The sequence below is a fragment of the Polyodon spathula genome, chromosome 57 (assembly GCF_017654505.1).
Source record: "Polyodon spathula isolate WHYD16114869_AA chromosome 57, ASM1765450v1, whole genome shotgun sequence".
Classification (NCBI taxonomy): Eukaryota; Metazoa; Chordata; class Actinopteri; order Acipenseriformes; family Polyodontidae; genus Polyodon; species Polyodon spathula.
In genome coordinates this window covers 235,906-260,905 of record NC_054590.1, presented here as the reverse complement: position 1 = coordinate 260,905, position 25,000 = coordinate 235,906, and the positions used below count along the sequence as shown (strand labels likewise).

At 39.8% G+C, this 25,000-nt stretch overlaps 1 protein-coding gene across 1 annotated transcript; it reads right to left on the bottom strand.

The window, feature by feature from the left end:
• Positions 1–299: 299 nt before the first annotated feature.
• Positions 300–21,988, bottom strand: LOC121307617 (diacylglycerol kinase zeta-like). The gene is made up of 18 exons (XM_041239833.1): positions 19,367–21,988; positions 16,772–16,880; positions 15,210–15,305; positions 13,672–13,749; positions 12,408–12,464; positions 10,733–10,801; positions 10,159–10,230; positions 9,699–9,815; positions 8,653–8,724; positions 7,320–7,415; positions 7,012–7,094; positions 6,828–6,888; positions 3,663–3,776; positions 3,040–3,180; positions 1,863–1,941; positions 1,288–1,343; positions 1,127–1,189; positions 300–426 (listed from the first exon to the last, which is right to left on the bottom strand). Exons 1-18 carry the CDS (start codon positions 20,371–20,373, stop codon positions 349–351), a joined length of 2,448 nt encoding a protein of 815 aa, XP_041095767.1. The 5' UTR covers positions 20,374–21,988; the 3' UTR covers positions 300–348.
• Between the last annotated feature and the right edge of the window lie 3,012 nt (positions 21,989–25,000).

Here is a 25,000-nt window from a genome sequence, read left to right as displayed (position 1 = left end):
CCCCCGCTATATAGATATATATATATACACATGTGTGTATATATATGTAGGCACTATAGGTATGTATATATGTATATATATATATATATATATATATATATATATATATATATATATATGTTATAATATATATAATATATATATGTATATATAATTATGTACAAATACATACACACTTGCACATATATGTATGTTGTAACGAAAACTTAAACCTTAAACTACGACGTAATATTATTTGATGCTACGCATATTATAAAATATATATATATTATAATCGCAGGGTAGTTATTTGCCTTCAGCGTCCCATCAATAGTTCTGTGTGGATAAGGCATGTCATTTAAGAGGTTCTTACCTTGGAATGTTAAGAAACACTAGACACTGCAGTTTCAGATCCTGGATCTTTGATGTGAGATCTGTGCCATCACACTAATGAACCCAAAACAGAGCAGAGCGAGGAAACACAAGCGAGTTAAAATGGCATTGAACTGCCTGTTAAAAGGTGCTGCACATCACCTGGAAGGACTCCTTCGAAGATACACAGGCCAATTAAGTGGCACTGCAGCGAGGTAAAGCCAGCTCTGAGCGCTGCGATACACTAAAGAAGAAGTGGACAGCTAAACACAGCGACTGGACTGCTGCACAGTGTAACAGCCTAGTCCTCCTTTGAGGACAAGATTTTACTCTGCCAAAGAGTGTTCCCCCCCATTACGGTGAAACCACCAGAAGAAATGTATTTCACCAATTATCTATAAGCACGTTCACTGACTTGACAACCACGAGAAGTGTCAATTTGCTAGAGGTTAACTTTACCGGTTTTACGTGGCCTCTGGTCACAGTCTAATAGAAAGGAGGTGAGCTTATTTTCTGCCCCCTCCTCTGATATTTACCCTGAAAACCCTAAATTATTCACACTGATTTCCTGAAAATTAAATATAAGGGGCATGCCTGGAAGGGGTCAGAGACAAACCTGAAGTTCTTTAAAAAAGAAGCTTGACTTGATTCGAACCACAAATGTTGTGGAATTTCTACTCTTTCCAGGTTTAACCCTGTGTGTTAAATAGCCTGGTACTGGTGTAAACATTTAGATTTCATCAAAGCTGGCCGTGGCCTGTGTTCTAATACTCACCACCACTTTGATATGCTTCGCTAAATCTTTGGAGCTACCCATCAGGAAATCTGAAAACGCAGTCTGAGAAACGAGAGCAGAAAAATGCAATCTGAGAAACAGCATTCCTGAATCTGCTGCAATACGGGCTTTTGATCATAGCTTCAAGAAGACAAACTCACCCCAGCGTAAAACATTTTATTTCTAAACCGGCTGTTAAATTTCTCAGGATTGGCTTCTACAAGGAAATGAAAAGCAACATTTCAGATTGCATCACACAACTAAAACTCGGCATTTCTCTAATCCTGTCAGCGCAGACCTGCGCACATACAGATATGCAGCACTCAGTTACACAGAGCAGAACGCATCTCTGGGAATGCTGAGAATGCCATCCAGTAGGATCTTCCACCAGGAAATGTAAAAAAAAAAAAAATTACATTGATCTCAATTGACAGAGCAGACTAAACTGGAACCATTATGGATGGGTTTGGCATGGCAATGCACTATATTCAGAGCTGGTCTACATGATGCACAAATAAGCTGATTACTTATTATTGTAGCAGAAGACTGCAAACCCCATCAAATAGTAAAGGGAATGTAAAAACAAATCAGGTCAGCATGCAGCTACCGACACCAACAATACAGCACGGAACCCACAAGCAGATGAGAAGCTGAAGCATGTGTGAAAGCTTCTGTAAGTCACGGATAATGAATGGAACGATCAGTGGAAGAGTAGAATTTTGAGACAGCACAGTACCTCTGGACTCGTGAAACTCCAAGGTGACATGAGCGTCAAAGCCAAGGCTGAAGTAGTTATTGAAGACATTCAGGGGAAGCTGAAAACAAAAACACAAAACAGACTGAAGACGGACCCTAAACTTTCTGAAATGTTCCAGAGATTTCTTCCAGGGTGTTAATTTTTACACACTGACTAAACCCTACCATGAACCACATAATCTGTAAGCAAGTCTATTTAAAAAAATAATCTAAATGTAAATATAACACTGGCAGCAGCAAGATATGTTAAAGGCTTGTCATTGGCTGCAGTAAAAAGATTTTTTTTTTTGATGGCACTATAAGGAAGGGGGATGGAAATTACATTTCACCTTCAGCCAAACTGAAGGCAGACAGAAACACCCTATTGTTTGTCTGTATGAATAGCCTTTGTGAGCCTCACAGAGAACATCAGGTGCAAACTGATGTAATGAAAAGGTGTAAATCAGCAATATCAATAATGCACGACCCATGCATTTAAATAAGTGGCCAATTAGCACATTTTGCTTCGCTAGTTCTTTTAAAACAAGTGACATTCACTAACACCACATCACGCCCTCCTGCCCTCTCCTACCACCTCTATTAAAATGAGATGTACTCCAGTGCTACAGACCCCAGGCAGTCAATTGCATGTCAAAACCTGTGATATTTTATCTTTTGCCTTGCCTAGTCAGCTCCAGCCCTTACCCTGCCACTGTAAAATTAGGAGTGGAAACCCTCATCAGCTATTGCCAGAGAGGCTGTAAAGGAATACTGTCAGACCGGGGATGGAGGGGGGGTGGGGGGTCAAGCACAGCAAATCTTTCAGTCCCCGATTCCCAGTGAAGCATTCCTGCTGCATTTATGACTCAAATTATTACGCAGAACTACGACAAATCATTAGAGTTGGTTTTAACTGTTACTGGTTACCACAGTGGCAGCAGGCAACAATCACTCCAAACCTTGTATTGAAAAGCCCCATCTCACAAATATGAAGCATTTACTAATCTATTACCCTCTGCTCAGATTTCAGTTTCAGACACCCTTTCAAATAAACAGACTTGTCTTTAACACTGAAGAATTCTACAGGTGTGCATTGACTAGCACATCAGGTATTGTTTGCTGATGGGAAAGCTACAGCGGGCTACAACACAGTGAGCAGAGCTGGATTCTGGACTGACCTTGTCAATGCCGGTGTCGTCCTTGTCCTCTGGATTTGTCTCAGAGTTTGGATCCACGATCAGGTTCCAGCGATCAAGCTGAACGACATTCCCGTCTTCCACATGGGAAAGGATCTTGGAAACGGGCTCATCAGTGTACCCCTGTGGCCAGGACACAATTAATCGATGGGCATTCTTTACACACAAAAAATAAAGTTACTTTTTAAACATATTCTAAAATAATTTTTAAAAAAAAGTGAATCTTTAATAAAATAATTAAATCTCAAAAATGAAACATGAAATGAAAAAAATGAAAAATAATGAACAGATTTCAATTTTAATTTCCAAACAGGTCTTATTTGGAGCTTTTGGTTTTGAAAATAGCTTTAAGACGAAATTGCAGTTAAGCTTTTAGATAATTTCATTTAAAACGTGCATTTCAATCGATGCGTGGAATCAGACAGGCTCACGGATTAGCCTAACATACTCCTTGTCTCCACAGCCTCCTAGTGATAGGATACCAGGTACAAGATCAATTGGATGTGAAAAGTTCCTGTAAGCTGGCATTTTGAAGAGGAGTGTAGCTCTTCAGGAGACAGGTGTGCTTTCAGATAATGTCAAAGCATCGTAAGGGCTGTACTCACCCCACCCCAGTTCAAAGTCCTGGCCAGGTCATTTCCAGTGCCCAGAGGAAGAATAGCTACAGCAGGCTGGGGATTTAACTGCAGCTGATCTAGAACAGAGAGGATCCACCCCACCTGCAAGACAAGATTGACTTTTAAATGGAGAAAGTCTTCTGAGAAGTGGGCTGCTGAAGCATGGTTTAACAAAGAGGTCTCTCTTTTCAACCCACATGCTTTCTACGATCACCACAGCCACTGGCTGCTCGTCTGTTTTTTTTTTTTTTTTTTTTTATGAGCAGCTAAACGTTCCCAGGAACATTTCACAGTGATATGTAGTAGCATGTGTTTACTCAGGCCACCCAGTGCAAATTTCTTTAAAATCTAATAACTGCATATCAAATTTTAGTCCTAGATTTTAGTTAAATCACATGAGGAATGAATTGGCGCTCTCTGCTCTCAACTGATCATAGTCTCCATTTCATTTATCAATGCTGGCATGTTTCAGCGAGGACATTAAAAAAATAAGAGGTCCCCTGATTTGCGTGTATGGCTTAAATTCCAAAGCTCAGCATACGAAAGCCGTGCATTACTGTAAAAACGGTTCTGTAAGCTGCACTGGCGTAAAAGTCTTCAGTTTTAGGACAACACCTTTTTTGTGCTTTAAATACTTTTTTTTTTACAATTTCTTTTCATTTTTTTCCTAGATGCTCAACAATGATAAATAAATAAATAAAGATACACAGGTTGAATTTTGAAATAACTCGTTTGCAACATTTTATTCCATTGATAATTTTACAGTGTTTTTTGTTTTTGGTCAAACTGCTAAAAACTATTTGTTTTTTGAAATTTTAAAAAGTAATAATTAACAGTGTAAAATCAAGTTATACATCCCACATCACACCTGTATTAATCTACCTGTATTTTACTCTGAGCTTATCAAGCACCCAAACAAGTTCAAGAACATATCTTCTTTGCCTTACTGAACATTTCTTTCCAAAATCATACTTGGACAATAGTTTCAGCTGCATTGGCTTTTACAAATGTGTTGTATTAATTCAAATTTAAGAAAAAGTATTAAAACAGTGCTGCTTCATCAATTAAAATGCAACCCCCCCCCCCCCACCTAAAAACTAAACAGTGCACCATTTAGTAACAAGTAAACAAAACATTTCAATGTTGCATACAGCGCAGTGCAATTGTATTACTATAGCATTGCAGTTACAATGATCAGAAGACTTGAAGTTTACTGCTCCGCTTTCTAACCAATAGCTGTTTGGTACGGATCCCAGGGGCGGGTTCAGTTTGAATGTTGACAGACCAATGGCTCTAGAGGGTGGAAATATGGAAATCCAGAGACTGACAGCTATTGTGTTAACACTAAGTGAAGCAACATATCTGTTATGTTTTTGAGTGGTGAGTCAAAAGCCTGAAAGTTTGTGTTTAATATTCAAAATGACTACGGGCACTGAGAATAAGAAATTAAAACTTTTAATCAGAACACTGGTTTTGTGTTTCTACCTAGCAACAGGACCTGAATGCCGTAGACCCTGAACAAATAAACTGGGTTGTTGGCAGTTTGTGCAAGACATAACCGTGGCTGTAGTAATCCCACTGTGGCACTGGTACAGTAGTTTAATATTAGACACACCGGCACATAAGTCGCACCAATGTATTAGTCGCTCCGCCCTTTTAAGAGCCCTGCAAAAATGCATACAAAATCGACTTATTCAACGTTTTTTACGGTAACGAAAATGTGTCATGCAGTCCTCACAGTGTCGGCCTGTTGTCCTTAAAGAATAGTGTTTGTCAAGATGAATCAATGCATGCTGCCTGGATTACGGTAATCATTTTGAGCACATAATTCATGTTCAATATATGATTAAAATGTGAAATTGTTAAATGTGAAATGCTAGGGTTAAGTCACAGGAATAATAAAGCTAGGATGGCTGCACGTTACTGGTAAATAAATGATGAAGTCTTCCCTGCTACCTGACACATACTTTATAATAAATCATAAAAAACCTCTGGGGCATGATGTAAATAGGTATGGCAATGCATAGGCTGGTAGACACATATGTTAACACGAAAGTGTACTGTGAATATTTCCACACTGTTATAATGGGAGGAATCACTGCAGCAGATTACGGAATAGGGCTCATAACTTTATTTAACATCATTTAAAAAATCAAGCACATTTTAGTGCACTTAGTTCCGATTTAAAACAGGGAAGGGTCTCTGTGTTTTTGCAGTGCTGGTGCCTAATGGGCAAACGAATGAGGCATGCTTCATCACAGGAACAGCCAGCAATGCTTTCTCTTGGTCGTCAAAGCATTCAATTGACATTCATGATGTTAAAATAGAGATGAATAGAAGCAAGAGCTAGACTGTAACAGTTGTGAACATAAACCACAATGCAACTGAGAGAACAATAGTTTGCATTGAAATCAAAAGAAATGACCGCAATATTCACAACAAGATCCTTCAGATCTTAAATGCAGGCATTAAACTTTCAAAAGTCAATGCCATTCACCACCTGTATCAAAACCATTTCAAAGATTAACATTGATGATATCTTCTTGCTTGCAGACATAGATCTGTCAGTCCACCATCTGTCCTGATAATCATCACAAAACTAACAATCAGTCTATATCAGAGATATTGCAGGCGGACACCGAGAAAGGTTGCTATACAATGCACCATTTTCCTAGTCATGTCCTTCTAAAGCTTGAATATCCAAGTCCTTCAGATTCACTGCCACTAAGAGGACTGGTACATTTCCCTTCAGCTAAGAAAAGTTCAGTTCATTTGGAGTTGGAGAGCCAGGGGGTGTAATATTAACTGTGCTATTGTAAGTGATGGAAAGGGAATAAACACTTGTTCATAGTTTGCAACAAGGGTTGCAGTTACAACACTGTTATATTAGAAGAGGACCATTAGAGAAGCTTTAGTGTGTTTTCAAGGTCAGGTAAAGCATCGCTAATGGCAAAAAATAAGCACCTCTATGACAACTGCAACAGTGTGCTTCAACTTCAGCTTTTGAACAGCTCTATTAGTTCAGTCAACCTGTCACTTTGAAGTATAATTAGAATAGAGATCATTTGGAGGTGTTTCATCAGTCCCATTAAAATACTCATTTCAAGTCCCCAAGTCTCACAGACAGATGGAGTACAAATTGAAAATACTTACAGTGCCATCACCTCCACATGCCAGTATACGCAGGTTGTGAACTTTGCGGTACATCGCTAACCTTGAAGAAATCGGTGACAAAAATAACATTTTAGAAAATGAATGGATGCCTTAGAGAGTAATTCCAGCTCATCTTGCATGGAATGTTTCTTTTTTCATCGAATGTTTCACAAGGGCGGCTTACCCTTCTTTGGGCCCCCCTTGACTGAGGTCAAACACTTGTCGTGGATTGAGGTACCACATAAAGGACTGGATAATCTTTGCTCCCTAGAAGAAAAAAATGAATATTCATACAGCGAGAGGCGGTACAGGTCTAGTTCAAACGAAATACAGGATCACCACTAAATGGTAGGACTCAGGGAGTAACAGGGTCTACGTTATTGTATCTAAACAGTGCCAGTACTGAATATCTCCACATCGTCAGTACAAGTCTGCAGTACAATTCAGAGGCTAAATTAGTCAGATAAAGACTTTGGATTTCTCATCCCCCACCTGATTGCCCCCACTTTTTGGATTCACAAACACCAGCAGCGGTTTCATCTGCAGAGACGGGACTGGTTTCACTATGAACGGCTTCCATCGCCCCTCCTGGACAAAAAAACAAAAATGGATTGAGCATCTTTTAAAAAAAACAAGAAAATGCCGAACACTTTTGTGTTAACACAGTGTGCTGAGAAAGCTGTGTAGCTGATGATCAATGATTTGTATTGCAGATGATCATCCATTTAAACACAGTCAAAAGAATATAAACGTTACTATTTCAAGATGAAGGTACTGAAAAATAGGGACTTGATGCCACCTAGTGACATTTACTAAAATATCACCAGGAACAACAAGTAGAGAATGAAGTGTAAAGAATATTCTATACACAGTAAATTAAGAGAAGAGCAATAATCTTGAGTCAATGAAAGGAGTTAACTATGACTAAACTTTCATTCTCTTGCCTCTTATTAGCACCAGGAACAACATCACTGATTATCTATCTTACACCAGATCTTTTTTTCTTCTTTGCTTGTTTTTCATGGCTACACAGATTTTTTCACTTACTACACTACAGATTAAGGAAGTTTGCTTCTATGGTACATGCAGGTCTCTATTCACAACCTGTGCAGTTGGATGCATGGACCTTTGTGAAAAGACTACACCAGTGATCAGGTACCATCCACACACAGTATGATTTAAAAGTAGAAAACAAGGAACAAAGGAAAAGATCTTCAGAACAAGGAAAGGATGGGCAGCGCTAATGTTTCTAGCCCTATTAGGGGGTAGGAGATTGTACAAAGAAGATATTGCCCTGTCAAGAAAAGCCAGCTGTGAGAACAGCAGTGAACTGTACTAAAGGTTCCCCAATACCATCGTCTTCAGTGATGGTGCTTGACTCTCCAGGGCTGACTGCGCACAGCTTTGATCCTTGGACACTCATTCTCAGAGCTCCTTTCTTTTACTTTAGTGCTGAAGGTATTAGTTTAATTCCAGGGACAATCATCTGGAAGATGTCATTTGGGGGAAAAAGCACTTTATGGGGTCAACTGGCTTCTTAAAGAGTACACGCCTGCCGTAACTGCTGTGACAAAGGCTGGTTAGCTATACAGTCTTTCGCTGTGTATTGCAGGCTTTTCTTTTTATAGACCAGGGTTACTGAAGGAAGCCATCGCTGCTTTTTTAAAATGCCAATTTACGACTTTGTTATGAAGTCATACTATTCTGCTTGTTGAAAAACGGCCGAGGCCTTCTGCATTACAATAATACGATGCGCAGGGATTCTGGGTTTTATGCATCATTCTCCTGTTGCAGCTTCCGTTTTCTACAGGCAGAGGAGTCTCACCTCCACTCCCTTCTTACTGGATTTGCGTTTGAAGGAGGTGCGCTTCTTCTTCTTGCTTGCTTTTAGCGAGGTCTGAAAAGAAAAGGTCATTCTGAGGAGATGTACAGTATTCATCAGAACAAAAACAACAAGCAACAACAAAAACTTTCAGAAGAGAACACTTTAACACTGCAAGGATTCTATACAAAAGGACAATACTGAAAGGAAGTGGACCTTCCAAACATTTTCTTACAAATGGTTTTAGGATTTTAGTGATTTTATTTCTGGTTTTATTAAAGCTTCAAAACTGCACACACCCTACACAAACTATTTTACAAATTCAAAATCAGGTTAGCTACCTTGGTTTTACAAATAAACAGCAACATCTTTGGTAAACAGGGTACATTGAGTCTGTTTCTGTCACACAAATGTTAGCAAAACAAAACAAAAAAGGTGGTTAATATCTCAATCACACCGAAGGTGGTCTACGAAGGCTACACATGTGCTATCGCGCAAGTGCACCGACTCACAGGTGGGTCATTACTGCCCCCTTGTGGTTACACAACGTAAAGTCAGTAAGCGGCAATACACACACGCCCTTCACCTGCACCACAGTTGTTGGATTAGCTGCTGTTATATCTGTGGATTGTTTTAATTGCTTAGCACTCACCACACACTGGCAATCATGCTTTATTAATCAAAATGTATTTCATTTGAAAATTTAAAACATGAGCTGAATACAAAAAAAGAGAACTCCAGATCAAAGCAAACCACACCTAGAGGATTCAATACAATGAGCACAGATCATTCAATTATTAGTCATGATAATCTATCTATTAGCAACATCAATATAATCACCACGTTAACAAGAGTATTCAGCTCATTTTGAATTTAACTAAATGAATTTGTCAATAAAACATGAAAGCACGATTGCTCGCATTTGGCACTGTTTTCCTTTTCTTGTTGATAAATCTTGTGGCTTCAACAACCCCCAAAAAACACTTTGCATCCAATTTTGACAGCGTGCTGTCTTTTAACTCTTGTTTTAATGGTCTGCACTGGTATACCTGGGGTCTCCTGACCCGAATGATCCAGGTGGGAGGGACTGTGACAGAAGCGTGGGCCCCAAGGGAGCATGGCTCCTTAATCTGCTGCAGCATAAAACATGTCACCTTGTTGTGATACTGGGCACGAGAGAGGGGGAGAGACAGACAATCAGCATGGTTCACCCCATTCAAACAACAATAATCATAGGAGAAGAACATCTACTGCTAAAACACTATAATGTGATTAGAATATACAGTGTAATAACAATATAATTAGTGTAATTAGAATACACAATGGACATCAACATTGTATTAAACTATTTTTCCTTGTTAATGATAGAAAGACACCGAAAGGGATACATTTCTTCAAGTTCGGATTGCTAAAAGTTCCGTGACCACACTGCCAATATCAGAAGAGTAATATTATTATTATTATTATACGGAATGATTTAAAGGAGTTTGAAATAAAACGGTGACTTACTGCTTGTTTACACCAGGAACAGCTGATTGCTACAATTTCTTTACTATGAAATGCAAACTTCTGTTGAAAACCCTAACAGAACAAATGGAAAGAAAACCTTTAAAAATGTATATTGGAACATGAATGTGATTGTGTAAAAAAAAAAAAAAAAAAAAAAGATCCACTTGTCTTTTTCACAATACAAATGAGGGGCCCCATGTCTGACATTCAGTAAAACATTTCAAACAAAACAATTGGATTCTATGACAAAGTTCATAAGGCATTTTTTTGTCTTGTTTTTGCAGCGTAAAGCTGAGGGAAAACAAATAAACTTTGTAGCTTGGAGGTTTCAGGCCACTGCATGGCACATACAGGGGGGACTTCACAGCATTTAACACAGCGAAGCTGCCTCAAACTAGGTCTCACGGTGGTCTCCTGGAACCAGGTTTCAAGCCACTGTTCCTGAAAAAGCGTCTGTGTTCCCTCAGCTTAAGACCTCTAGAAGTCACATCTGAATTGCAAATTCAGATCCAAGTTATACTGTTGTTTTCCGCGGTTTACTTCAGTTGCTACATAAAATGGCAATAGTTGTCACCTTTCCACACTGCCGACACTTCCCCTCCTGCCTCCTCCTGTGAACCCAGTGGTGTTGGACGAACGTCGGCTACAGAGAGAACACAAAGCAAAGTCTCACACCTAGACCGGCACTACACTGCCGATGCATATTGTCAAATTTGGTAACTGTGACTGAGAATCAAACATATCCTAAACACGTTACTGACACCCAGACTAATAATACCATTCAAACGATAGCACATCTAAAGCCATGGGAGTCCTACAAAGCAATTCAAACAAAATGCACGGAACAGAGAACGGCCATCCCTTTGATTTCCTGCAGTGTTCTGAAACAGCAGCCCTCTTTTATGCATTTACAACACGCCCGCTTTTCAAAACTCTGATGATTGTTGTATTGTACACAGTAGGTTGGTGCCTAGTGTCATTCCAGAGCAAGCAACATCAGACACATTTATGCACTATGGGTGCTGCTGCTGCTCAATGCAAAACTAGCACCAGATCCCTTCAGCATTATTTAATCAAAGGGTTAAATCCAGACCTGAGCTTGGTGTCAAGAAGGTCTTTAGAGGCTACAGTGTATAAACCTCACAGGTGACACAACACATCAAACTGTGAGGTGTGTAGGAGCCCAGGTGCATGCAGTGCAGCAATACAGACTTGCAAACTATGCAAGGTAGGGAAGGTGAAGTCATGTACATACATGCCTGTGCATGGCTATAGCTGCAGTCACAGCTCCACACACTTCGCATCAATTTATTAGGTACAAAAACTATTACTGTATGAACTGGAATAGTGAGAAAATGGTTGAGTCATGAGCAGGATTTAGTGGTCTTCAAAATAAGATCCAAATGAGGGCACTCAATTTACAAACATAATCTATGAAGGCTTATTTTTGTTTCAAAAGTAAACACTTTCATTTCATTGTTAGCATTTACAATTGCAGGAAAAATGTGGAGGTTACAGATGCGTTTGATTCAGAACAAATTGCGGTAGCATTGAGAAGTTGTAAGAGTTTTATTTTACAGAATCACCAATGTTCGGCTGCAGTCATCTCTGGTGTCTATTTGTTTGTGCCGTGCAAGTGTTTTTATGTGTCTAGGGATAGGCTCCCCATAAAAGTGAGATCAGTACCTTAGCCCGGGTCATGCATGCAGATGCCATGCGGTTAGCTGTCAACATAATGCCAAGAAAAGGAGTGGCTTTTTTAGGAAGTCTTCAGCAATATGTGGGCTGGCGAGACCGAGGGGTGAATGGAGGGTAAAAGGAAATTGCAGGACATGAACAGGACAGTCAGAAAAAGAAAATAGAAAGGCATCAAAAATGCAAACAAAAAAGGACAGAGAAAAAGACGACATGGCTACAGATGGTAGGATTGATTGTTAAACAAGGCACAGAGGATGTACAGTATGTACCATCACAAAATGTAAGCTGATTGAACAAACAGATAATTGCTAGTTGGGTAGGAAATGTGGATTTGACAATGAAACTAGCCATGTCAGGGTTTACCACTAAAATGATAAGCCCTACATGTGAGATGTTTTCCCTTTCCTTTTGAACCAGCTTATTAGCACGTCCCTGTTATCATTAAAACAATAACACATACATGCGTCATATAAACATGTTTGGAACAATTGCTGTCCGAACAATAATCCGTTCATAACGAGACCAACTGGTATAAAAAAAGAAGAAGTTACCTCTCGGACATTCCTTGACCCAGATTCCCTAAATGAAGGTTTACACCTAAAGTTTATCTAGAAAAAAACAAGGAGATAATAAATAAAAAACAGCAGAGGGTAATACAACTGATTAATGAATACCAGGAAGAAAAAACAAGCCATACATTGCAATTCTAAAACTCAAGCGTCTTCCCTGTAGGTAAAACCAAATCAGAACACAGCAGTTTGGATACCCAAAGGATCATTAAATCTGAAATCAAAACGTCAATCCAAACCATTCAAATTCATTACCACCACAAGCTTGTATGTCGTTCACCCTGTTACCACCAGGAAAGATCGTGAAGAAGGGTTAGAGCGAATGTGTACAGCTATGGCTGAAAGTTTACATAACCTAGAATTTTAGGACGGATACACAATTAAAAAAAAATAAAAAATACAAAACGAGTTCTACAGTATCTCATGTTAGATTTCTAAATACCACATTTTATATTTTGTCAGTTTTTCGTTAAGTATATGGAAAACTACAAAGTTGTATGTAATTCAATATGTTAAAGTAACATTATTCAGCAGGTTTCATTCGACTTTATGAAGCAGAATTAATTAATTCTATCGGGCGATGCAAAATTCTGGGCCATAGCTGTAGAAATAAAATGAGATCCCAGTGACACCTCTTCCCACAGCCCCAGCAATAAACCTCCCCAGCAATAAATCCCGCTCCAAGAAGCTTTACAATTTGAGCAAAGTGACCGTGTCTCCTTTTCAGAAGGCCATCTGCTAACTAGGTTAAGGGAAGAGGGGAGTCCTGCACATTTAGAGACTGCCAAATAGGTATTCACCAGGGGGGAAAGGCTGTCTATCATATTGATTCCAACATCAGTTTAAAAAGGTAGACACTGTCACTTAATTCAGGTTAGCATAAGATGTGTATTTAGTATAATTAGCAAATAATTCCTGACGTTGATCGTTTTTTGTGTTTGAGAGACACCACCAATGCTTATTTTGCAGATCAATCATCATGCTAAGGAGTGGGGTGGTTGAAACAGGGCAAGATTGTTCCTAGGTAAGATCAGACAGGAATTATGATGGATTTGGGAATCCTCACTCTAAACCCAGTGTCTTTCATAGCCATCATGTCAGGAAGATTGTCAAGCTCTGGCAGAGAATCTGCAAAGGAGAGCTAGGGAGTAAAAACAGTGATCAACTTTTTCAAACGAGGGCTATTACAAACAAGGATACTTCCTGGTTTTCCAGGGGCAGTGAATAGTAATTGTCATGCACTTACGTTTTCCAGCTGCTCAATACATGGGGTGTGGACCACTATCTTGCACGCCGCACACTTCTTCCGAGGTACCGATTTTTGCTGTATAAGGAAATGGCCAAAAGAAAATACAGCAGCTAGTTTTTTAAACATTTTTCATAGCACAAATTAAAAATATTATGTAAAATAAATAAATAAACGAATGCAACAAACCGACAACCTCAATACATCCCCAGATTTTGCTAAAGAATGATCTTAGTAAGTTTACAATTGGACAAGCACTTTACTGATTGTGCTAAAGACTCTTGAATCTGGAAAGGCTTCAAAAGCAAAGTGAAACCAATGCTAAACAGTTACACCACTAGAGGGCAGACTAGCCACATGTTTTTAGAAAAACCTGCAATTTAGAAGCAAGCTCTCAGTCACTAGAGGGAACCCTTGTTTTAACCTAAGGGTAAGATCCCAGATAACAAGGGGACGCAATTCTCCAAAACTGTAAATGTTACCAGCATCATCTCACGCTTCAGGATTTCATGCAGCACTCAGAAAAGGGCAATGACTAGTGTTTCAGGTTTCTGATTTCTTTCAGAGAGCCCCCCCCCCACCATAACCTGTCCTGTCCTGTCCTGCATATATACTTCTAAAACCTTTCTTGACTGAGAAAACCATATAAACTAGTCTACAGTAATAATCTGATTATCCAAACAAACTGATTCTATACACACACCCTGGGACTCGGTTATTTTGGGACAGCACAGGCACAACAATAACCTGCATTAAATAATTGTTCTATGTTTTTTAATTCTGTGATACAGTGGTTAAATGGTTAAACCATTAGTTAAACTTAAAAAAAAAAAAAAAAAAAAATGCAAAAAAGGTAAAAGAACTAAAAAGCATAAACTTAAATTAAAAAAAAAAAAGAAGAAATCCACTCAAACACCAATCCAAACTTTCACCAATTATTTTATGAAAAAAAACAGGCAGACAAAAAAATATGCAAACTAAAATTTAAACCAAAACTTTGGTGCTAAACTGAAAATGAAATGAGACGAGGATTATGAGTAAGCAGAGCGGTCTAGTGGTGTGTGCTAGGGAACGGAAACCAAAAGATTCTGCTTTAAAATGGCAAATAGGAACTCAGGTGACAGGCAGGAGGCAGGGGAAACCCCCTTTTGCATCAACAGTATTAATGCAGAGCGCTATGCAGTGTAAAGACTTTCAAGCATGACTCTACTGGTCGATAATAGCAACCCTTATAAAAGCTTCCCCATAGTAAAAGCATAGCAAAGTGTAATAAAGCATAGTGAAAGCATCCTAAAAGCATTGTAAAAGACTAGCAAGGCATGGTAAGGCATATTAATAAACATAGCAAACCAGGGTAAAACTAGGCAAATGCATGGTATACCCATGGGAAACCTGCAAAAGGGAATGAAATAATACTCAATTAGTGCTTTGGAGGGAGTATGTCAAGGAGAGATTTTTGAGGGGCTCAGTATGATTCTAGCCGATCTTCTAACACACGCTGTATGGTGCACAGGTGGAGTAAGCGACGTTGCTCTCACCAGTGCCTTCGCAATGCAGTTCTGTTCTCCAGCATAACAGAAATCACCAGAAACGTTGGTCTCAAACCAGATGTGCTCTCCGTACAGCGCATTCTCCTGGAAAACAAAACCAAAGAGGCGAATTAGGCAAAGAGAGTAACGAGGAGGCCGTCTTTGCAAGCCGCAACACCGAGGAAGTATTGACCAATCTGTAACCTGCAGCAGATTCAAACTCAGAGAGACGTAAGCCACCTGCTGAGCTGCCTACATCCCACCACCTGCAGAGATCTCTCATTCAAGCACTAACCAGCCAATACACATGCTAGATGTGCTTGCCATACAAATCAAATACAACTAAATAAAGGGTCTTGACTTAGAATAGTGGCTACATATGCAAAAAACAATTCCTGCCAGAACAAGTGTGTCCTGATTGCATACTCGGCTGAAATTCTTATATTTTTTTATTCTTCTGAATAAGATCTAGGTCACATCTGGGATCAGCAATGCTCAGGAGTAACATAGTCTTTTGCTTGTGAACTACACCCAGCGATCTAGCACTAATGTAACTTCCAGTTTGCACAGACTCCCGGGAAACTGCAGGAAAACAATTCTGACTATATTTCAAAGTTTTAGAAATTATTATTATTATTATTATTATTTTTTTTTTTTTTGCATTTTAGCTCTTGGATGTCTTCATCACAAGTTCTCATTTTCCAATGAAGATACTTGGCTTTATCATATAACTAAACACCATGATTGGATAGTCACATACAAGAGAGAAATGATAAAACAAAAATGTTGCTGATGTAGTCATATATTATAAATGAGTTTGAACTACAAGTAACCAAATTAACAACAAACCCAGGTGGCAACGGCACTATAAAAAGAACGCTAGACCCTCTCAAATAGCAGATCTAATCTAAGAGGTGCTGAATGTTTCCTGCTCAGATCAGATAAACCACAATTAAATGTATTCAGTATATATGATATATATATATGTTAGATATAGTATATATATTATCTTATATATATATATATATATATATATATATATATATATATATAAATGGTAAATTCTGTACCATGTATTGTACATTAAGGTCCTCTAAACTATAAACAAAATATCATGTGCAAAGTTCTGTGTTGGTTGGCTGTGGTTTACATTAATGTAATGTTCTAGATAAGTGTTATTGCAATGCCCTGTTATTATTATTATTATTATTATTTAAATTAGTCATTTAGCAGACGCTTTTATCCAAAGCGACTTAAGAGACTAGGGGGTGAACTATGCATCAACAACTGCTGCCGAGTCACTTGCAATAGGACCTTGGTTCTAAGTCTCATCAGAAAGACGGAGCACAAGGAGGTTAACTGACTTGCACTGAGTTACATACACTTAGGTTAGCATGGCAAGGACCAAGCCATTTTATTTAACAACTGGACCACTCTCCCTCCTGTTGCGATGAACTCGACCGTAATGTGACGAAAACGAGTTTGTATTGTACTACAGTGGAAACACCTACTGTACGTGAAGCTGCAGTGTGGACAGCCACAATGTCTGCTGCCGTACAGGATTTACTCACACTCCAGTCCGCAGTACTTCGGATCTCTCTCTCTGGGTCACTCTTCACTGTCGCAGAAGCACAGGGCTGAGCAACCAAATGCTGAAGTCCTGATTTAGCAATCGCTTTCCTGAAACGAGAGGATCTCTTTTTAATAGATTCCCTAAAAATCTTCAGCAGAAAGGGTAAGCAGCCCACAGCTCATGAGCTTAATTAAATAGAAAATGAGCTAACCCTTTCCTAATTTTTCTATTTTTTTTTTTAGAGGGTTACAGTGAAAAAAAAAACAATTTTTTATTTTAGCTCAAATTGAGGGAGGGCAATGTCAGTGATCCATAAATAGCTTGGCTATGATAAGCAGAGGTTGCATACGCAGATGAAACAGAAGCATTTTATTGGACTACCCAAAATGTATGTAATGCTGCTTGTTACCAAGGCATTAATGGCTTATCCTTTCACCAACATACATGATACCTCCCTCTTCTCTGATCTCCCTAAAGCACATGGCTAAAGCGCTACATTTTAACCCCTAACTGACCCTTTAACCTGGCTAGTAGTGGTACTGTGCTGTGCGCAATTGGTTTAATTATCAATTAAGCTGGTGACTCGCACAGCAAGAAGGAAAGGCAGTACAGTAGCTGCAGCCACTTCAGAAGGGGCTTGATCAGTCAGGATCATACTTGTTTGTTGCGACACAGCACTGTTTCTGAACTTGGCAAGAAGAGATTTTAACCGTGCATAAAATGACGTGCGTCTGAGTTCTCATTTGTAGCCTATTTGATGAAATATCTGAATGTGCAGTATTGCATGGAAATGGGGTAGGGGTCGACAAGTTTTCAATTCGTCACACTTAACACAGCCTGTGTGCGGTTGAGAAGAGCCGTCAACTGCTGGCACAGAGGTGTACAGAAGTTTGTTCTCTCCAGCAACTAGGTTACACGTCTCCACTTCACCACTGGCATCTTTGTTAGCGCCGAGTTTCGTCTCAGGCATTCTAATGACTGCACAGCCAAGCATTCTAGTACTGTCACTACAAAACTCTTTAATATAGCAGCTCAGTTGGTAAGAGCTGTCTGCCTGTCAATACTAGGGTCCCAACATTCCTTCACTCAGCTTAGTAACATTAACAAATTAACAAAAGGGTCGAAGAAAACCCCTTTCATATTCCATTTTCCTCATTAGTTGTCTTTTTTTCTCTTTTACATCACAATCTTGTGCCACACAAATTCCAAACACTATTACAGTGCAGCATGCCTGGTATAAAACAGTATGTTACATGGAAACACCTATTAATGAATGAATTTAATTAAACATCTGCCAAGGAGGAATCTGCATTACACAAAGTAGAAGGCTATGCACAATGGATTGCTTTTTATGCCAACTATTAGTAAGAATAGTTTTTTTTTTTTTTTTTTTTTTTTTTTTTTTTTTTTTTTTCCCAACAGACGGTTTCAAATTCTCTGTACTAATTACATTTCAGGACTAAATGTTCCATAGTCCTGTTTTGTATACCCTCTCAGATGTAGCCCAGCACACAAACCAAAAAAGGACAAACAATCTGGTCGGAACACGTGGCGAGTCGTATTCAAGCCCTGCTTGTGCACCCAAGGCTGGATGTACATTTCTTGCAAGGATATTAGTTTCCATTAAAGGAGATTCATTTTAGAATGGAGGTGTTTTAGTTTGACAATACTTCCATTAGGTTCTGCGCATTTAGGGCATATTACAATAGTATTACAAAGCAGTTTGGTGGCTAGTTTCCAAATAGGTTAAGTGGAAACAAAGCCTATACTATACATAATATAAGCATATGCTTGATTTTAGTGCAAATATGCATATTAAGTACAGTAAGCTACATCATCGAGGTTGGGGTCAATTCCTGTTTTTCAATTCCAATTCCTTTTTAAAATCAATTCAATTCCAATTCATATTTTAGAGACATAAGTCCTGTGATTGTTCAACTGCTTTCATTGGAAGCCAACTTAATTGACTAACATTGACTTCAATTTTAGTTATTTGTTACCACTGTGAGAAGCGCTTAAGAAAATACTGCTGATTGCAATGCTGATCAATGTGTTAAAATTGATTAAAAGAGAATGGGAATTGGAATTTGGAATTGATTTTAAAAAGGATTTGGAAATAGAATTGAAAAATCATCATGTCCATTAGCCAGTGATGATACAAAAATGATTAACAGTGCCTAAAGAGTTTGACATTAGCTGCTACATTCTTAGCTTTGCTGTGAAGTAGCAGTGAACAGCTATTTATTTTTGATTGTGATTGTGGTTATTGGCCATACACTGTACATCACAATAAGACGACACTATCAAGGTTTATATTTTAAAGCTGAGAGTTTTTAAAATTCCACTTGAAAAAAGAACCTCAAGTACATCTACTGTGCATGGCTACATGCAGACCTCACTTGTTAGCACACACACTAGAGACACGCTGAACTGTATGTCTTACCACGTCACAGGGGAGGTTATAAAGAACAGAACCTATAGTGACTATATTTTCTTTAAGCTTTGTTCTGTGCAGTAACGTTATTGTGTGTTCAGTATGGCTGTGAGGGCTTAAAATGTACCACGACCCTGATGAAAGTAATGGTCTACATACGAGAGAAACCCACTCCATGTTTCACGTCTAGGATCGTAGTAGCAGCCTTGCAGCGAGCTCCTCCTGGTGCCGTGCCTCCAGCATGGAGAGCAGTTCCTGTAGAGGGACACCGATGCTCGCCGGGCCGCCACTGAACTGCGTCTGCTGGGCAAGGGAACACCCCGCCCAGGCCAGGGGCTGCCTGCTTTGGAAACAGCCGAGATCCTGCGGCCGCCCAATGTTAAGGACCCGTTGGAGCAGCGTCTCTGACTGGTCCGTCTGTATTTTCCGTACAGCCCGTAAGAATTTGTTCCGTAGAACAAAGCTTCGGCAGGCAGGAGGTGTGAGGAGTTCCGTCTGAGACACCTGGGTGCCCTGATCAGGGGTTTGGAGTTTCCTAAAGAATAACATGTATCCAGAGCTTCTGGCCAGGCAACGGCAGAGTCTTCAAACTCTCGATCGGAGACTGATATTTCACTCCAGCTGTCGTGAACCGACGAGCACTCACAGTCGTCGTCGCTGTCCGATCCGCAGCTGGAGCACGGGCTGTCTCCTTCCGAGTCCGAGCAGGACGGCTCCTCCCGCCGCACCTCAACCTGCCCCTCTCCAGCTGGCGCAGAGCCAATATCATCCTCCTCCGTCATCTGGATCAGGCTGGCCAGCAGCATGGAGGGCCCCAGGAGGTGCCTGTCGATGGTCCGCAGCCTGACCCCTTGTTTCCTCCGCACGGCAAAGCGCGGGTTGAGGCAGGGAGTGGTGGTGCTGGACCTGCGTCTGGCCGAGCGCTCCTTTTTCAGCCGGCTCCCCCCTGGACAACGGCCGGCTCCCCCCAAAGGAAGTCCCTGCACCTGGATGCTGGAGCGTCGCCGCTGCGCCAGATTGGCCGAGGGAAGCCCAGCGCTTGACCGCCGCCTGGCTTTGCCAATGGGCACGGCCACGCTGGGGCGCCTGTGCCTGCAGTAATCTGTGACATTAACGCAAGAAGCCATGTTTTTCTTCTTAAAGTGTCGGCGGAAAAAGGTATCCATTTCTCTGGTAGAAGCCCGGCCTGGGTTTTAAATACTTGCTGTGATAGCTGTTAATGCAGAAAGCAGTCGGTCAGCTAAGAGCTCAAAAAGGTTTTAAAACAGTTTATTACAATGAATTCAGTTTACCTTACCAGGCAAACATGAAAGCTAGAATATATAGACTGAGTAATCCAAACGGATATCTACCAAAATGAAGAATCGCAACACAGTACCATTGCAACTGTAATCTTTTTAACTAAAAGGAGGGAAAAAAAAGAATTATAACCGTCTGACATATGATAAAATGGTCAGATACAGATGTTTAAATCTAAATTAAACATCTAAATACAAAGATCTGAGTTGCCTGGTCATTCTGTTGTTAAATTGAATGCACGTTTAATTAAAGAATAAATTAAAACGCTCGATCTCTCACCCTTGTATGAATGAAAATATGAACTGGTGATTTAACATAACTAAGAACACAGTCTGAAAACTTTGAGGGCCCTCTGAGGCCCCTATTTAGGTCATACGAGCCCAGAAAGTCATTCATCATACTTTCTTTTATTAATGGCTCCTGTGCTACAGTCACAATGACACAAAGGACTAGAATCTCACACCCTGAACAGCCAGTTCACAGTTCATTACTAAGCAACCCAAGCATGTCTTTCTAAATCACAGTGAGCAGCCTTCTCTGCTTCTTCACCTTTTTTTAAAAGTTCGTTTATGTAACAAACTGAGTGGCTGGGAAAAAACCTTTTGTTGTCGGGCAACTTTATATATTAAAAAAAAAAAAAAAAGATCAGATAATTCAAAACCGGTAGTGTGAGCTTAAAACCTCAAAATGTCAAGAATAAATGAATGATAGCTACATACTGATTATGATAAAATTATTTATATAGGTGGGTGTGTGTTTGAAAAATATGTACAGAATGTAGTAAATGGTCTCAGCATTTAAAACTGCACAGTCTTTATGGGGGAAACTCACTTATCAGACGTCTGCCTTTAATGAGCCTTGTCATATAAATAAATATTATTTATTTGTATAAAATAATAAATATGTTAGTAATTGGAACAGTCCACTTCTATGAATCGAGTCCAGTTCATTAATATTGTTAGAATCACAGAGAACAGAGCTGTATTGTACTGGGCATCCGGTACAGCTGGTACTTAATGTGCTCACCCTGCTGCACAAACCAGCAAAACACTCACATTTAACACCACTGAAACGGGAAGCATCGCTTCTGAAAACACGCCTTCGCTACGACCGCTTTGACTTGAGAATGACAAGATGAGTATCAGAAAGCACTGCTTATTAAAAGCACTCCCGCAACCACAGGTAACGCTACGCAGTCTTTGATAACCTCCAACTAGCTATGTTACCAGAAGCTAAACCCGAACCTTCACCCTTTCCTGACTGCTTTAAAAGCAAAGGGCGCTGGGTAACGTGACATGATAAAATGAACAAAGTGAAGACTACAGTGCGGAGACTGCCAAATCCTACAGCCATATTCAGAAACCGCACTGAGTGGAACGGGCACATATGCACGTATTACATAGTGCACAGACAAAGTGCCATATACTGTACTTCTCAATCACAAAGTACTTTTTTGTATAACTTGTATATTTAAATACTAATAAGCAAACGCATGTAAGATCTGCAATACTTGGTGTCTCATGCATTTGTTTTAGGATAGAACAAGGATTGTCAAACTTGGGGGGGGGGGGGGGGGGGGTCACATACTGCACCATAACTGCATCACAATCATGATATAGGTAAAGGCTTTTGTATAAAGTAGATATCACGTTTTTAAACTCTGGATTAAGACTAGCACAGCCGTATGGAGAAACAGAGGTGCCTACATTTTGATTTGGTCCAGGCTCTACATGACAAAGGAATTGCATTTATTATGAGCTACTGCTTTCCCAGATCCAGATTAGCACTACTCTTGAAATATCTAATGATAGCAGGTAGAGTTTAAGCAAGCCATTGAGTGCAATGCAACAGACACACACACAGTCTGCCCTGTGTTTGTCCAGCGGTACCAGCTCCTAATCGGTCAAGCCGTCGTATTTATTTGAGGCCAGTTGGAGCTAACATAAAAACAATGGAGCTCTTGCGTATAGCCCACAAAAAATTGGCCTGGATTTAAATAAAAAAATAAAATCTGTCCCTGGAGGCTTTGATCTGATTGGTAATTTATTCTATTGAAAAAAAAAAAAAAAAGCAACAAACATCCCTTTCCTCGCACACAAAAAACAACAGAGCCAAAAGCTGTGCATAAAGAGAAACACAAAATAGAGCCCCAGTTTCCACTTTCCTCAGGCACATACACAGAATACATTGCTTAACGGTGTCGGTAGAAAAAGGACGGGGCTAACATGTGACAAAAGAGATTAAAAAGAATAACTCAACTTCAATGGGAGAGAAACTACATATTTATGCCACTGCATGCTATATAGTATACATAGAAACTGTTATATACACAGTGCATATAAATCTGACTTGGTTTAAACAATCTTTGGTAATAATACAAGGCAGATCTGTACCCCAGGTCGCGTTTACTTCCTGTATGAAGCAGGGGCCAGAGGCCAGGGAATGATCCATAGAGACTTTCTCAAGCTTCATTACCCTGTACGTGCCGAGGACACCAAAGAACCCCCCCCAAAAAAAAGTCAAAGACATTCTTGAACTGTTAAGCAACAACCAGGGCAAAAACACCCTAGTTACTTAACCCCATTTCAACATGCTAGGAATGACTCGCAGAAGAAAACGCAGTTACATTGCAACTTACTCTATCAGAAACAAAGGTAACGTGTCACACGACGTGGCAAGTTAACCAGGTGTTTATTTTCGTTTTATTTGTTTTTGTAAATATTAAAAAGTGCAAAGAAGTGCTAAACCTCCAGTCTGTGTGTCCTGGGTCTATTTTTAAAACAGGCAACGAACATGACTGAAGGCTTTGTGAAGAGGACCCACAGTAGTATATGTTATTTTATGTTAATATGGTTATAATTATGACACCTCATTACTGGTTTATGGCAGGGAAGAACAATTCTAACTATGGGATAATGTACAGCACACTACATGGTCTACAAATATGGAATTCTGCCATGGCGAAGGACAGACCATGTTTTATTGTCAAAAAAGACAGCAAATCCAAACTTCCACTGCCAAAGATCTTGGAGGATTCAGAAATTAGAGCCGACACAGACGAACAGCAGATACAGCAGTGATAAAACAAGGCTCTGCGCTGGTCATCCTGAAAGCATGGGAACGAAACAAAACTGCACTGGTTACAGCCACAATCCTAGAGATCACTAACGCTTGTGTGCAAGCCAGCTGCTACAGCCATTAATCATTCTTCAACAATACTTCCCAGAACTGCTTTTTTTATGTTCATTTGAATCCTAATTTAGGGTTTGGTGCAAATCGATTGCAAAGTCTTCATCTGTTTGCTTCCACAGCAGAGCTCCGTCTGCACACACAGCAGTACATACTCCACAAAACTGCAGCACTGTATACAAGTTATTAATCCATGCCTGTTTACAGTTTACTGTAAAAACAGTGGATTATTTAAACACTGAAATCAACCATTTTAGTAGCATCCCTGTTTAAAATATTTCTAATTCAACTGGTAGTCATTCACTATGCCACTGAGAAGTGCCACTGATTGTCCACGACGACTTAGGAATGAATGGGAGAAACTGCCTACCGTGGATATGTTCGTATGTTGATTGATCCAGTTTCTAGTTGAACCAGAAAGTTAATCAGCTTCATAGATGACAGTATGACATCCTGGAAAAGTACTACTCTTGGGAGGATGGAATAAGGCTTGTTAAAGTTATCCTGCTACAATTTAACAAACTTCTCCTTGACAGTAGTGTACAGTAAGTTTGTTCATGCGAGTCATCCACAGCAAACTGGGTGCCAGTCGCCATCCTTCAAATATCTGCTTTTAATTCACACCATTGACTTGAGAAAGTGCAAAAAAAGCAAAAGATGCATCATGAATCAATAACAGTCCACATTGTGTTCATCACAAAACTGCAACATGCAAAGCAGCAGCTCCCCCCCCCCCCCCCCCCCCCCCTTTATAATAAGTCTCATTTCCTTCCAACTATTCAGTCAGTATTTGGAAGATATTCTGCAAGAAGAACTGGTGCATGGTGGTTGTAACACAACACGTTCCCATTGTCCAGTAGGCATACTCACATTTGCAGTTTTAGCTTTCGCAGATGTAATAGTGTTGTCTGACAGCAGATACTGCATGTTAAAATGGATTACAATCTAACATTAAATCAGGTCATTGTGTCATATACCTCGACTTAAACTTTTTTAACAGCTGTGTATAGAGGATTAGAAGTTGTACAGCTGGTTTACTGTGAAACGTTATGAAAACCTTCACTTTCTGTGGAGTATAAAATGAATCCTACCAAAAAATACTTGCTCAAATGAACTGAACATACCTGCCTCAAAAAACATGGCGACCTCTGTGGACTGTCCAGGCGCCTGCGGGCTTTAGTGTACACAGTATAAACGTAAGCAGTTGACTGCTTTGCAATGTAACAAATAGAAAAGCAAAAATGATCCTGCTGCCTGGAAATACATGTCAGAACTTTGAACAAAGAACAACTACAGTACATAGAA

Bases quoted from the DNA above. Each gene is read 5' to 3' on its own strand.
- LOC121307617 (XM_041239833.1), bottom strand. From the start codon at position 20,373: ATGGATACCTTTTTCCGCCGACACTTTAAGAAGAAAAACATGGCTTCT. The intron at 15,306-16,771 runs GTGAGTAAATCC...TTTGTTTTCCAG, and splicing joins GAAGTACTGCGGACTGGAGT to GAGAATGCGCTGTACGGAGA. The intron at 1,942-3,039 runs GTCAGTCCAGAA...TTTTGTTTTCAG, and splicing joins ACGACACCGGCATTGACAAG to CTTCCCCTGAATGTCTTCAA.